The sequence below is a fragment of the Sturnira hondurensis genome, unplaced genomic scaffold (genome assembly GCF_014824575.4).
Source record: "Sturnira hondurensis isolate 20B ecotype Veracruz unplaced genomic scaffold, ASM1482457v3 Scaffold0018493, whole genome shotgun sequence".
Classification (NCBI taxonomy): Eukaryota; Metazoa; Chordata; class Mammalia; order Chiroptera; family Phyllostomidae; genus Sturnira; species Sturnira hondurensis.
The window spans coordinates 1,865,062-1,880,794 of record NW_028091124.1 but is presented as its reverse complement, the minus strand read 5'-3'; the positions used below and the strand labels follow the sequence as shown (position 1 = coordinate 1,880,794).

At 50.7% G+C, this 15,733-nt stretch overlaps 1 protein-coding gene across 2 annotated transcripts in view; it reads left to right on the top strand.

The window, feature by feature from the left end:
* The window catches only part of LRRFIP1 (LRR binding FLII interacting protein 1), a 106,232-nt gene extending 101,151 nt beyond the window's left edge, over nt 1-5,081 (top strand). For both annotated transcript variants that reach the window (XM_037069265.1, XM_037069266.1), the window contains 4 exons: nt 1,029-1,146; nt 1,779-1,858; nt 2,908-3,012; nt 4,227-5,081. In XM_037069265.1, coding sequence (XP_036925160.1) covers nt 1,029-1,146; nt 1,779-1,858; nt 2,908-3,012; nt 4,227-4,337 — 414 coding nt within the window. In that variant the 3' untranslated portion in view covers nt 4,338-5,081. The remainder of the gene's footprint in view (nt 1-1,028; nt 1,147-1,778; nt 1,859-2,907; nt 3,013-4,226) is intronic.
* Nucleotides 5,082-15,733: the final 10,652 nt, after the last annotated feature.

Genomic DNA, 15,733 nt, shown 5'->3' with positions numbered 1-15,733 from the left:
CGCTCTCGACAGATACACAGCGGTTGTCCTCTTTGGTCTTTTCCCGTGCAGGGCGGCTGTCCAGTCACTGCGCAGTCACTTTCCAAGGAAACGGCTTCCTCTCACTTTTTTCCGACTCCATTAACAATTTCTCCCAAAGTCAGGGGAGCTCTCAATGTGTCAGGAGTCGTCTCTCAAAGCTCCTTTGAGCTTTCAAAAACCTGTACCCACGGTGATTCTGTACTTGTTTTCTTAAAGCGGTGTGCACCGATAGTTTGTATGTGCCGAGGTCAGCCTGGGGGGCTTCCACCAAGGCTGCAGAAATTGGACAGTAACAGGACAAGGCCTGGTGGACGCCCCCTCTCCCCACTACACAGCAGAAAATCCTACAGTCGTGGCTGCTCACCGCCCTCCCAGCCAGAGAGAGCACTGGCCAGGTGGCCACTCCCATCAGGTGGTCCACCTGCAACTGGACCGGGCTCAGGGGGAAGTGCCAGTTCTGGGGGGGAACTCGGGCAGAGCCCACCTGTGCCAGGTGGCCCTTCCTGGCTCCTGAGTGAATAAGGTAGAGTTAGTAGAGCCTGAATTATAGCTCTTAGACAAAAGGTTAAACCATTTTACCTGCCGTCTTCTCCCGCATTCACCCTCAGCCTGAGGGTGACTTCTCACCAGAGTTACGGGAGAGTCTGTGCCCGACGGCATGACCGTAAATGCACCTTCGTCCATCACACCTCGTTTCTGAGAGGTGAACTACCTGGCAGGAGTTAGTCCATTTGTTTATTTGTGTTGGTCCCTTTATGAGACGCCCTGTCTCCCTGGTGGATTGCATCTCTTTTTCCGCAGTTTTCTCGGGCTTAATTACGTGAAATTAAGCAGCGTCTCTTTGGCATCCCAGAGACATAGGGAGTAACTGCCAGGCGATGTCCAGTTGTATCGACAGGGCGTTTTCTCCATGGGACGGCGCTTTCTTTGCAGTGGGCTCTAAGGTCAGCTTTTTAGCCTCGTCTGGAGCAGAGAAATTAACCTCCTTTCTCGGTGGGTGTTTTCAGATTAAGAAACTCAAAGAGCAGCTGGGGGAAAGACAGAAGAACAGCAGGCTGGACGCGCTGCGCCCCGAGGACGGAGTCTTCGAAAACGGGACCGACATGCACGTGATGGACCTGCAAAGTAAACGCCAACCCTCGGGCTGGCGCAGATGCTTTGGCGTGTTCGGTTTTAGCGTGCGTGTGCGGCGGGAGGGAAGCCCAGTGTTGCTCCCTGCCCCTCCCACCCCCCCCAGAGGCCCTGATTACAAAAGCACGAAGACGTTTTCCTCTATGAGACAGAACAGGGTCGGCAGGTGGGTGAGGCCAGGGTGTTTCCGTGTGAGCCCGAGAAGCAGGACAGGTGCCCCGAAGCCTGCCTGCGCAGGGATGCCCCTGGAGGGCGTGCTGTGGGCACCACGTTTGCCGTGCTGGGTGCGGCCGCGTTTTGAGCTGCGTGAAAAAACTGGAAGGAATCTCTCTACGCCAGTAAACAGGAAGGAGGCTTGAGGGTGGGCAATGAGGCCCAGTCTCTCTGCTCCCTACCCCCCGTTTCTCTGTCTTCTGTGCTCCCAGGTGCTCCCTCTCCCCTGGGCACCTCCCAGCCTGGCGCATGGAAAGAGCACCCTCCTATCTTTCTCGGGAGGGCTGGGGTCACCGACCAGGACATGCAGATCTATGCTGGTCACAGGGTGAAGGTCTGGTTCCCAGGAACCATGGTTCTCACGTTTTAAAAGCCCAAGAGCTTAATGAAGTTCCTTCTTTTTCAACCTTTAGGGGATGCCAACAGACAGATCAGCGACCTCAAATTTAAACTTGCAAAATCTGAGCAAGAGATTACTGCATTGGAACAAAATGTACGTGCACGTGGCAGACCAGTAATGGGCCGCTGAGCTGATGACTCACTGAAGTTTTATTTGCTGGACCTCGCCCCTGAGAGGCTGAGGACAAAAAAGCAGTTATTTTTAGAACAAAAAAAAGGATCCTGGGTGTATTCTCTGAAAAGAGAGAGCACAGGGATGAGAGGTCCTTCTTGGGATTTGGGTTGTATAGTCAATACTAACCCTTTGTTTTAAAAAAAGGATGTAGAAAGTAGCTAAGGAGGGTTTTTCTGAGAGGTGGTCTTTAAACATGATTTTTAAAATAATGATTTAAAAGCGCTCCCTGCAGGGGTGTCCCTCTCCCCCAGACCCATTCTTGCCCAGCCAGGCGGGCTCCCTCGATTCCTACACGTGGCCACTCATGCCTTTAGCGTGCGGGGCAGATTGGGGCAAACTGCGTCCTAACCCAGGGACGGATAAGAGAGGTGCTGTCCCCCTGCACTGTGGGTGCACGTGGGGGAACCTGCTGGCGTTTGTAAAGGGACAGGGGGAGCAGCACGCAGGCAGCAGTGATTTTCAGCCACGGGGCCTCGGTCTCCGCAGAACAGGAGCTGCCCCCTGGCGGGCTGTGGATGCCGCCCCAGCCTCTTTGCCCACTCCGGTCTGAGCTCCCTGCCTTCCCTCTTCCCGCTCCCGCCTCCCTACGCCCACTCCCCAGGAGAGATTAGGCTGGAGCGGAGGTCCGGGTGGGGCCTCGGCCTTCCCAGCCCTGTCCTGCGTGGATGGCCTGGTTCCCGCAGAATCGCCCCATGAAGGGAGAGACGGCAGCAGCGTGTGAGTGGCGTGGGAACCACGCTTTTGGACTCGGGCCAGAGAGGAAGTCAGTTGAAGCTGCTCAAAAACAGGAACAAATAGCCGGCTTGGCTAGAACCTATACAATAACCGAAAGGCTGGGCTGTAATTCTCTGCATGGGGTGTTCTCCCATGCTATTAAGTGCACACCCTTGGATCACGAATGTAATAAAGCAATCCGAGAAAGAACACAAGCCAATCCTCGTATGCAAATGGTCTTTCTTTCCTTGCAGGTAATAAGGTTGGAGAGCCAAGTATCCCGCTATAAATCAGCTGCTGAAAACGCAGAAAAGATAGAAGACGAACTAAAGGCTGAAAAACGGAAACTCCAGCGAGAGGTGAGCGTTCTGGGCTGTTCCTAGGAAAAGAACGGCCGTCGGTACTCTAGTGGGTGGAGCAGAGGAGGACCCGGCCACACCCCCAAGGGGCCTCGTCCCATCACCACTGGAGTCTGGTGTCGGGAGGAGACCGGAGCCCCCAGGCTTTGCCTGCTCACAGTGCCCTCCGTATTATATGTGGGGTTATCGTTGCTCATTCCGCTCAGGGGGTGTTACGTTTCGTGACTCTGTGAAGTCTTTTCTCTCAACCATGATGTCCTCACATCCCGACCTCTGGTCTCTCCATTCCCTCTGGGACACCAGACATCAGACTCTCCATCGCAGCCTCCCCGCACACCCACTAGCGGGCCCATCTCCAGCTCCCATCCCCTCACCCATCTCCCAAATAAAGGCACAGTCTTTGCAGAGCCCTCCCAGGTGACCTTTTGTTTTTCTGAAGAGTATTCATTCCCGACAGTTTCTGGAGGTGTGCTCATCACACTCACCCTGTTTCTCCCCCGTGTCCTCACCCTTTAAAGGTCCAGCACACGGCTGCACAGTGTTGTGAACCTGGCGACTGACACGCATTCAGTCTTTGGGAGGCTTGTTCTGTGGGCTTTGCTTATGCTGACTCCAGCGGTTTGGTGTTGTGTGAGGTTGTTTGTGCTTGATTTTTAACTTGTAGGAATATTCCAGGCCTGACTTGGAATTTCCTGCAAAGAGGGCTTGCAGGCCCAAGTGGCTGAATCTGTCTCATGACCCCAACCCCCCTCTTCGAGGGCTTTGGATCGAAATCAGAGCCATAGACTCTGCCTGGCTCTGGGGCCCAGCTCCCAGGCATCACCATCTTGGCTTCAGGCATTCCTGCTCCAGCTTCCGCCTGCAGAAGCCTTGCCCCTGGCTGCCCAGGGCTGTGGGAAACTCCCCCTCCAGCCGTCCAGGCTCAGCTCCCGTTTTTGCCTCACTTACCTTTCATGACTCATCAGGGCCCCCAAGCCCACACTCCCTGTCTGGGGTCGAGCTGTCTCAGAGAGGAAGCTGCCCACAAGGCCAGACCCCTGTGCCTTTTTAAGTTGAGAAGCACAGGCGTTCGCACACGTACATCGTGAGTACATGCACCCAGGATCTCAGGGACCCGGGTTTTAAACTGGGATGCTCAGTGGGACTGAAATCTCTCAAGCCTGTTGTGTTGGGAGAAGCCGGGTCCCCAGAGCTGCCTCTCCTCCTCGTTCCAGCTCCGCTCTGCCCTGGACAAGACCGAGGAGCTGGAGGTGAGCAATGGCCACTTGGTGAAGCGCCTGGAGAAGATGAAGGCCAATCGCAGCGCGCTCTTGTCCCAACAGTAGCACCAGCCGCACACGGCAGCCGGCAGGTGGGGGAGATCAAGGGAGATCGTGGGGCAGACTCTCCTGCCCTCCTGTCCCGGAGCCGCTGCTGCTCCTGCTCCTGAGAGACCACCCTGAGTGGCTCAGTTGTGGGAGCCCAGCAGCCTGCGAGGCGCCCCGACCGGGCTGGGGGCCCACCCCGGGACCCTCGGGTCATGGGATAAGCACACTGGGCCCCAGGGGTCTGTTCCCGAAGGTGCGCCAGCCGCCTCATGCCATTTACAGGGTTCGTCAGAGTAAAGATTCAAGGGGGACTTGCATTTTCTTTTCACGTGTCTTGCTGAAAATAAGGGGAAATGTTACGTGTTGGGACTTCCTGTCAGGGCAGCACCCACAGCTGGAGCGGTTTCAATAGTGTCTCTTCATCCACGCTTTTCACACACACACACACACACACACACACACACGCACACTGCGGAGCCAGAAGCCATTAGCGAGCAGAACTCTTCCGCCAGAAACGAGGGGACGGTCCACGAGTCAAAGTGACCTTAGGAAGACTCTGTCCAGGCAACAAACGACGCTTTTCTAAGGGGGTTTTGCATCAGTTCGATCATAATACTTTTTCCCAGGGAATTAGGCGATAGCTTACTGAAATGACAGATTTCATTTGCATTATTTAATCCTTATATTTGGAATTGAAGTTGTTAACTTCTTTTAAAGAATGTGCTATTAGAAAAATTAAAAATGAAAAGTTAAAAAACCTTAGCTATGTGTTTTTTTTTTCTCTGAGAAAGAAGGTCTTTAACCAGTTTGTATTTAATTATTATGTGTATTTTGGGTCATCTTTTTTCATTTTTTAAGTATATCAAATCAATTCATTTTTCTTTCCCTGTTTTTTAAAAGGGTCTGTTCCTAGTGAATAAGAATAGTGAGTGTACTTAGAAGAATCGGTGTTCTTAGGAATAACAGTAAACTGAGGAAGTCACAGGCCACAGTGGAGACAACTCTGATGTCCTCAAGGATAAACATAAAGAACGTTTGGCTACTTGCTAATTTTTAGTTACTCTTCAAATGGGTTGTTTTGAAGAAGGCTGGTTAAGTAAGACAGCTGTGCAGGGTGAGAGGGAATGCAATCCAAGGACAGCACCGCCCAAACCGTGTCTAGTGAGGACACTCGCAGAACACCAGGGTGGGGCGTGAGGTAAGTGTGTCGGGTTAGGAGAACTCTCGACATAGTGCCACAGGCCACCTGGTCTGCCCCCGGCATCCATGGGCTGCACGTCGTCAGGTGGGAGAGAGGCTATGTCCCTTGTGCCCGGGACACTGTGTGCTCAGACTCTCTTCCTATTCCGTAGACCAGGAAACCCTGTCACTAGTGCACGTCAGTGGCCACAGACCCGCTTGGGCGCTTCGTGTTCAAAGCCGGTGTTTTCCCACGGAAACCCGCCCTGGGATTCGAGCTGCCCCTCCCGCAGCAGCCTGGCTTTGCGTCCACCTGAGACCGGCCAGAGCCAATCTCACGGCGCCTGGATTCCAAAGAGCTCTGAGTTTGAAAGTCTCCGTAATGAGTGTTACACGTCCCAAGTTTGTCCGAGAATATGGCAGACTAGGGTCCAGCCCGACCACAGACGCCGCCCAGTAGTTTAAACCGGGACTGGACGCAGAGAATGATTAGCCCTCAGTAGGGGATAGACTACTAACTAAGGATGAAGGAGAGGTCTCAACAATGTCCTAGGCTGGGAGAGAGGGGACTCCAGGAAGGGAAAACTGCAACTGAGGCCTGATTGGAAGGTGGGGACCGCTGCCCTGGAGGGGGAGTGTGCCAGGGGCTTTGGCCAGCAGGCAGGAGCCGCCGGCCAGGACTGGCAGCAACCCTGGCCGGGAGCCGCACACCACGCTGCACCACGGGTGCCAAGTGAACCAGGAAGAAGGAGCCACCGAGGGGGCCCCACTTCCTGCGCCGTCCCCTGCCCACCCTGGCCAGATGGCAAAGCAGAGCTGTCCGCTCCGTGGTCAGATCCTCACAGTTCCTCCCACAGCGTCGGCATGCAGACATGGCAACCGGCAAACGCGCGCAGCTCACAGGGAAACGGCCGTGCAGAACTGGTGTGGCGCTCAGACACGCCTGGCCGCCAGACGCACAGGTTGCATCCGATTTCCAGAGACACCCTGTGACAGTGACTGTCAGGCTCCGCCACCTCGTGGCACACATCAAACCAGTGACTAAAATTCGGTGGCACTCCAGATAATAAGTGCTTTGCCCATCTAACAAAAAAAATAAATATGTTTGACTTTTTTCTTTTTTTCACTGTTGTTCGAGTACACTTGCCTCCATTTTCAAACCACCACGTTTCCCTGCCCCACACTCAAACCTACCCCCTTTGGCTCTGTCCATGTGTTCCTTTTTATCCTCTTTTTTAAAAATATTTTATTTGTTTATTTTTAGAGAGAAGGGAAGGGAAGGAGAAAGAGAGGGAAACATCAATAAGTTGTTGACTCTCACATACCCTCTACTGGGGGCCTGCATTGGCTCGCAACCCAGGCATGCGCCCTGACTGGGAATTGAACCGCCTGCCCTTTGGTTTGTCCATGCGTTCTTTTTTTTTTTTAAGATTTTATTTATTTATTTACCTTTAGAGGGGAAGGAGAGAGGGAGAGATATACATCAATGTATGGTTGCCTTTTGTGCGTCCCCTGCTGGGAGTTGGCCTGCAGGGAACTGGCCTGCAACCCAGGCATGTGCCCTGACTGAGAATCAAACCGCGATCCTCTGGTTCACAGGCCCGTGCTCAATCCACTGAGCTATGCCAGCCAGGGCCTGTCCATGTGTTCTTTATACATGTACCTTGGTGGCTCTTCTCCTTACAACTTTGATTTCATCCACACTGGATGGCTATTGTTCTATTGGCTGTTATTTTTTCACTCAACAATCTATGGGAAAAGAAGTCTGTGCCCCTGACTAAATGGTCAGGTATTGCATATTCTAAACATTCTTGCAGTGCCCTGGTTGAAAATCGCTGTCCTAAGAGGAAGATACTCTTACCAAATCCATCCTGCAGGCGAGGAAACCGGAGCCCAAGGCGGCATGCTGGCCTGGCTGGACTCCCACACCCCCCAGCGCCGGAGGGGAACGACCTTTCTCTCCCGAATCGGCAGCTCTGAGGACGTCAACACTGCCACCTGTACACCTCCTGCCAGTCGTGACAGGGACAGCGGACCCACATTACACACCCCAACCCAGAGGGAGACAGAGTATGGCTTTCCCACTAATTTCATCACAAACTTCTTCCTGCCGCCATAGCTGTTGGAAACTCGCGGCTGGCTTTTCATCCCTCTAATCCAGTACTCCCCACCTCACACGGCTGACATCCCACGTGGGTCACGAGCAGAACCCCTGGCCCTACCCACCAGGTGCTGGCACCCCCCTCCCCCCTGCCTCATGCCCAACACAGCTGTCTGCAGACATCGCCAGACGCCCACGGGGGGGTGGCAGTGGGGTGTGGAAGCGCCCCATTGTGAACCACCGCTCAGTCCTGACTCCGAAGAACGTGGAGGACACGTGGTCGGAAACCCAGCCCAGGATGCCGGTTACATGGTTTTTACAAACTGCTTTCATTTTTAGAAACAAAGACATTTAGAACATACAGCAATCTACTCAAAACACATCATAAAGGCATGTTCAGAATTGCAATGAGATGTTATTTTTCCACTGGGTTTTAGATTTTCTATTTTCATAGTCCAAAACGTGAACAAAGGCATCAAAAGTTACTGCTGATATTTTTAAATTTTTGTTATTGTTTGGCTTCTGTGGCTTCTGCTTTGCTGAGCTCTTGGGGAACGCCGGGTGGATGCCTGTCTTGGGAGCCTGTGGCTCTGAGGACCGGAGAGACCGCACACGAGGAGACGGCGTGGGAGGCGGGGTGGGGGAGCTGTGCTCTCGGCCGAGTAGAGCCAGCCAGCCTCAAATTTCCAAACTGGGGTCCAAGCACTGGCTGTGTTTCTCCAAGTGGCCCAGGTGGGACATGGCGCACGTGTGCAGGTGCCCATCTGGGTATCTGAAGGTGACAGCTGCGGTCTGCTGACCTGCGGGCTCCCTGCACCTGCAGTCACAGGTAGGGGACACCTGATCCCCACCCTGCGTGGAGGGCAATTGGGTGTTTAGAGGACCCCAGCTCAGTGGTCGGGAACAGAAGGCTTCCCTGTTCCCAGGAGCCCCCAGGGCTAGACTGCCACCCAGCTGCCGATCTCTCAGGGGCTCCACACTTGGCCCTGAGCCCCAGGCCCACCCGCTGGCTGGCGTGGATCCCTGCGTATGGCTGGTCTCCAACTGCCCTTGCCTGCAACTTCCCCCTCTGCTAGAACAGCCCCATCGGCCCTCACCAGGTGCTCCTACCCAGTCCTCAAGGTCACTGAAGGCCCAGCAGGCCCCACTCGTCCAGAGTGGAATGCTGCTGGCCGTGGTTGGGTTTGTCCCCCTTTGCATTTGCTCGTGCCCGTGGGGGCACAGGAACAAGAACAATGCAGACTCGGGCAGGGTCTTGAACTAGAAATATGTGAATTCTGTATTAGTACCCCCTACATCCCAAGAGGTTCCAAGCCCGTATTTAGGATAACGAGGAAGGTGGGATCTTGGGGCCCACCTCTCCCATGGCTCCCAGGAGCCCCACCCCACTCCACCTTCTGGACGCAGCACCCAGGTCAGACCCTCTGAGGGTCCAGTGGGCAGGGACCTTCCCCTGCCTGAGCTTTTCTCCTTGCAGTGACCAGACGGGCGTGGCGGCCCAGGCAAGGCCACCTTTGCTCCCTGCATGGATCGTCCCACATGGACTTCCTTGCCTGCCTCAGCATGGCGTTTTGTGGCCCCTGCGATTTTGTTAAATGTGGTTTTAAGATACTTTTGGGTATGTCCCTATTACCCAAAGCTTTTCACTCACTCTCTTAATAGTCTAGGTCTAATTTGTTTCGGGTGCCGTAAAGAAAACAAGACAATTACTGCCCCCCATGGACCATTTGGGCCATCTGGGGGTGAAAAGAGGTGTCTGGCTTCTGTGTACCCAACCGGAACAACCCGACCCAGAAAAACTGCCCGGAGAACCCTGATGTGGCACTGCCGAGAATTCGCAGAGAGGAGCATGGGAGAGGTGAGGGCGAACACACTAATGCCACAGCATTAAGAGCGAGGGGGAGGACAGAAGGCGTGGGGCAGCCCGGCTCAGAGCAGCCACGTCTCACCTCCCACAGTGAGCCGCCCTGGCACCCCCGCTCCAAACGCCGAGGCAGGAGAGGACACCATTGCGGGAACAGGCTTCCTGTACCCGGAGCCTCTCCTGTGTCAGAAGCAGGTGTCTGTGCTTTTACTGCAATTTCAGGAGTGTATTTAGGTTTTTGTTCTTACCCTGTGTGTGTCTGTGTATTTATATGATTTTATCGAGAATGACTTTGTGAACCCTGGCTGGTGTAGCTCCGTGGACTGAGTGCTGGCCTGTGAACCAAAGGGTCACCGGTTCAATTCCCAGTCAGGGCACAAGCCTGGGTTGCAGGCCAGGTCCCCAGTAGGGGGCACATGAGAGGTAACCACACATTGATGTTTCTGTCCCTCTCTTTCTTCCTCCCTTCCCCTCTCCCTACAAATGAACAAATAAAATATATTTTTAAAAGAATGACTTTGTGAGTTTTCTGGAGGATGACCTCTCTGGAGTTTATGATACTTCACTAAATATTGGTCAAGGACTTACCCCAGAGCTGGGGATGGAACAAGGAATGCAGATGACAGACCTGTGGGTGGTAAGTAACATTTCAGATCATGAATGAGATGAAGGCGGGTAACTGGACAAAGCAAGCTAGTGTGAGTGTGGTCAGGTGCGCATGGTTGCTGCTTGAGCTGGGTGGTCAGGGAAGGCTTCATGGAGTAGGCGACATGTAAACTGAAACCTAAAGGATGAGAAAGTCCTGCCCATTTGAGTCTTGAGCAGTGCTGTCCAATTGAAACGCAGTATGAACCCCATAAGTAACTCAAAGTTTTCTAGGAGCTATATTTAAAAAAATAAATATAAATAAGGGAATTCATTTTAACAATATATTGCATTTAATTCACTGTATCCTAAGTACAAGGTGGAGCAAACAGTTTGCAGTTGTTCGCATGGAAAATAATACAACAATTGATAAACAGCAATACAAGAATTAACTCCGTGGTTCACAGACAACTGTAAATCTACTTCTGTTTGACCCCATATTATTTCATCATATAGTAAATATGTTGAAATTATCAGTGAGCTATTTTACCTTCTTTTTCATAGTAAATCTTCAAATCCAGTTATATGTGATTGAAGATTTAAATCCAGTAAAATTATATATATTTGGTATTTACGGGCCTTCCAATCTGATGCTGTTTTCATCATACATACCTTATCCATATTTACATTTAATAAAATTTACAGTGGAAAAGTGGGTTTACACACTTGAGTTGCTCCAAATGTATTTGAAAGTTTTCTAATAATCTAGTGGAATGCCAAAAATCCTGTTCTTTTAATAATTACACACACACTGACGAAACCGCCTCATCTTTTTGGAAGAACTGCTTTGACTTTCAAGCAAACGCGCTATCGGTTTCAAAACTGCGTCTCTCCAAATTAAATAAATTCATCAACTCTTGTGTTGATTTGGGATTATTAATGTCAAAGAGATACTGCAGAAATCAAAAAGCAATTAATTCTAAACTTATCAATACCAACAAAGTGTTCTTCAAAATTTTCTTGTAGTTTTGGCAACTAGTTTACATAAGGCTATTGGTTACTATTAAAATCTTACCTATATTGGCACGTGTTTAAAAATCATTATTAATTTGTAATTTGAAAAGTTTTCTATTAAACAAATCCTCACTATCTTTTAGGTCACATATAAGAATTTTCTTGAAGATTCACATTGAGCTTATTCATATGCAAAGTAACATCGGTGAGAAAACAAATCGCATGGACAATTTTCATTTCAATTATTGAATATTTGGCAATGATTTTTTTTTTCATGAAAATCTGAAGTTGAAGTTCACAGTCAGTAAGTCCTCGTGAAGCCCTTTCACAGCTCCACCGGGGAGCCCTGGCAAAGAGCACAGGTCACCGAACTGGCTGTCTGCTGCTCGACAGTCCCAGACGCTGGCGATGGGCACAGTTACTCCTGCGTAGGACTGACTGCGGCCACGGAATCGCGACCCTTTTCACAGAGGTGACCCCAGAAGACTGAGCAGAGTTTTACAAGGTGCATCTGAGCCTCCGGTCGCGCACCAGAAACAGGGCCGTAGGATTCCCATTCCAGCCCCTGCTGGTACCGCTGCCCCACCGCGAGGTCAGGGAGCAGGTCTGTCGGTGTGGCACCGGCACCAGGGCGAAGAACAGCCTGTTCCACGGCACTCGAGAAACAGCAGTGTGTGTCGCTTCCTCCGTGCCGTGACCACTGCTACCGCCGTGAGCCCGAAGTTCCCGGATGTTTCCACGACCACTCCCCCCGGGGGTGTTAGCAAGGGAGCCAAGCAAACAGTTCTACGAACTGTTTTCTTCGGTTGCTCGGCGAACCAGCCCATGGCGCTGCCTGTGGAGGAGCGTGTGCATGTGAATGTCATCAGACACCTGGAGAGGGAGACAGACTGGGCGCCACTCCCCAAACGACCAAGAACCATTTCGGTCCCAGAGCCGCGGGACCAGGACTCTGCAGAGTGCACTGTGGGAAAACCTGCGCCAGCCACGGGCTGGGCACACGCGGCTGGGCTCCCAGCCTGTGCCCCCTGCTCCCGAGCCTGCCTCAGAGGTACCCCAGCATCCCCCACCCCACCCCACCCCACCCCACCCCACCATGCTCGTCAGCACCGCCACCCCTCACAGTCCAGACAGCGAGAGTCCACTCTCCTCCCACTACTGAAGGTCCCCAAAGTCCCGGGTTTGGGTGTTTCAGGCTTGTCTCTGCTTGAGAGGACAAAAGGGTCTCCAGGGGTTCTTCAGTGGCAGGTGCCACAGGGGAGGCCCGCAGCTTCACCCATTTAGCCCCTCGCCCCTCACCCTCTTTTGAATCAAACTGTCCTTGTTCCGCCATTTTCCTTTGCTTGGAGCCCCATATTCTGCTGCCCCAGGGGTCAGTTACCCAAATGCATGAAGACAGATTGTCCCCCTTTTGAAGGAGGGCAACAGGACTGATCCTCAATTGTGCACAAGTGAAAATAACGGGCTTGTCGTGTTACTGACCTCGACCACAGCCTGCAGTGTTTCTGACCCAAATCTTCAGAGTGTTTATTACAGCGGGGCGGGGCAGAAAATAGAAAGGTTTTCACGGTCTGCTGCAGCTCATTCTTATTTTTCAGCATAAATGAAAAATCATCAAAATAAGCCAGGCGGTGAAAGACAAATACCATATGATCTCACCATTAACAGGAATCTAAACAACGAAACAAACAAGCAAGCAAAATATGACCAAAGACACTGAAATACAGAACAGGCTGACAGGGACCAGAGGGGAGAGGGGAGAGAATCACAGGGGAAAAGGGGATGGACTCACATGAACAAGTATAAAGGACACATGGACGATAACTAAGGGTGGGGGGCGGAAATGGGAGGGAGGTGGGGAGCACTGGGGGGGGCAGGGCTGGGAATACAAGACAGAAAACTGTACTTGAACAAGAACTAAATAAAAATTAAAATTAAAAAAAGAAAAGAAAAATCATCAATAAATTTTAAAAGTCAGATTTTACAACCCAGGAAAAGGCTAATTCAACACAATGTCAAGTTTGTAGACAGCTTAATATTAGAAAAGACAGTAGGCCCTGGCTGGTGTGGCTCAGTGGTTGAGTGCCGGCACAGGGACTGAGGGGCTACTGGTTCGATTCCCAGTCACGGCACATGCCTGGTTCACATGGGGCAACCACATATTGATGTTTCTCCCTCTCTCTCCATCCTTTCCCCTCCTTTCAAAAATAAATAAGTAAAATCTTTTTACAAAGACATTAATAGAAAATTAAGTAAAACCATTTAATCATCTCATTTGATCATGAGATTTCTAAAGATAAGACTCTTAGACTGAGGAATAAAAGGATAATTACTGGCTAAAAATGTTCTCTCAAGCAGTTAACATCACATTCTATAATAAAACTACAAATATATACATTTTCATTTACTAAATCAGGAAGAAGACAAAGATGCCTAGTTAGCACTATTTAGCCAATACAATAGAACACAAAATCGAAATAAACTATAAATATTGGAAAAGAGGCAAAATAAGCATTATTTGTAGTCGATGGCAACATCGCAAAATTGAGTGGGAGTATGTTCCTGCGTATTAGGGTGAGCCATCAAAATACAGAAGTCAGTAGCTTCCCTGTGTGTCAACACTGACCAGTTAGATTTAGATAATATCATGGAATCTCATTCACAACAGGGAGAAAAGAAAAACTCCCTTGCAAACAAAACAATAGCCATAACCTTAAAAAATGTAAGAGGCTAGGCCCTGGCCGAGTAACTGAGTTGGTTGGACATTGTTCCAATATGCCAATGTTGAGGGTTCGATCCCCAGTCAGGGCACATACAAGAATCAACCAATGAATGCATGAATAAGTGGAACAACAAATCTCTCTCTCTCTCTCTCTTCCTCTCTCTAAAATCAACTTAAAGAAAAAGAAAAAGAAGAGGCAATCTTAGGAAATCTATACATTCTGCTAAGAGATATGACAGGAAAAACTTTAGGGATGAATAGTAAGATTAAATATCAAAATGCAACTTTCTCCCAAATTTATAGACCTATACACTTCTTAAGAAAATAAATCATTTTGACTTTTGGGGGGGCGGAATCTCAGAAGACTATTATAATAGTCACCTGAAAATTGTTTTGTTTTTTTTTAAACCAGCCTGGCTGGCATAGCTCAGTGGATTGAGCTCGGACTTGCGAACCAAGGGATCCCGGTTCGATTCACCCATCAGGGCTCATGCCTGGGTTGCAGGCCAGTTCCCAGCAGGGGGCACATGAGAGGCAACCGTACATGGATGTTCCTCTCCTTCCCTTACCCTCTAAAGATAAATAACTAAAATATTTTTTTAAAAAACCCTCACGACTCACCTAGGTAATATTTTTCAGTCTATAATAAAGATTTTGGGGCGCTATCAGAGAAGTGTAAAAAGGCTTCCTGGGGAAGGGCGGTAGTGAGCTTTGAGAAGCACTGAACCGGAAGTTGGTGACTCAATCTCCTGCGTTTCCTCTCACGGCCATCCCTGTGCTGTGCCAAAATGTCCTACGGTGCTTGCCATTCGGGGTTTTCAGAAGAGCAGCATAATAAATACACCCAGGACAAGACCCCCAGAATAATTAAGATTAAGAAACTGATTATCGGCTCCAAACACACAATTATGGCATCTAAGAGACTTATGCTTAGGTTTTTTTAAAGATTTTATTTATTTGTTTTTAGAGAAAAGGGAAGGGAAGGAGAAAGAGAGGGAGAGAAACATCACCGTGTGGCTGCCTCTCGCGCACCCCTTACTGGGGACCTGGCCGGCAACCCAGATCCCTGACGTGGAATCGAACCAGCAACCCTGAGCCACACCAGCCAGGGCAAGACTTAGGCTTGGAAACTGACACCAACTTAGGAAAATCAATTAACATTTATCCAACTATAATTATAATTGTGGCATCTATATTAAGAATCACGTATTTGATGCCACAGGTTGGCAGTGACAGCTAAGTTCCAAAGTGACCACTTAAAATCCAAAATGCAAATCGGCAGTCTTTTCACAAAGCATTTCCTTTCTTTACACGGTCACACCGCCTAGAGAATTGACTGGGGGGAGGGGCGGCGTCGGTGAGCAGCCTCTCCCGGGTTTCTGCCAGGACAGAGGGGTCTCCTGCCGAGCTCACACGGGTGCCCAGAACGCACCCGCTGCACGCCCGCGCTGTGTCCCCAGAGCCCCGGGGCGTGGCTTCCGCTCCAGCAGCGGCGCCATCTCAGCCTGGTCCACCTCTGAGCCCCCAGCGACCTCGGTTCGGGGCAGCCAGACTGGGCTTTCTCGCGCAAGAACTGCCTTGAACTTGGGGATTCCTGGCCTGCGCAACGCCAGGCAGAACCTCGGCAGCGTTTGGGGACAAAAAGCGTCCCTGGCTCCTGAACAGAACGTCCCGTGGCTCTGCCGGGGGCCGCGAGCCTGGTGGGACAAGATACCACCCGTACCTCTCCCCTCGCAGCCCCCCAAACACCCGCAGCGAAGCTGTGCCAAATAGGAGCATGCAGAATTTCTAGTTTCTTCTTTATACTTTTCTGCACATTCGATAAACACGTGTGACTTCAATCATGTTAGAATATTCAACTCATCTTTAAACAAAATGGCCTAAACAAAAGCAACTAACGAAAAAAATTGTGATAAAAATGCACGTTTTAAGACAGAATAGCAGTGCCT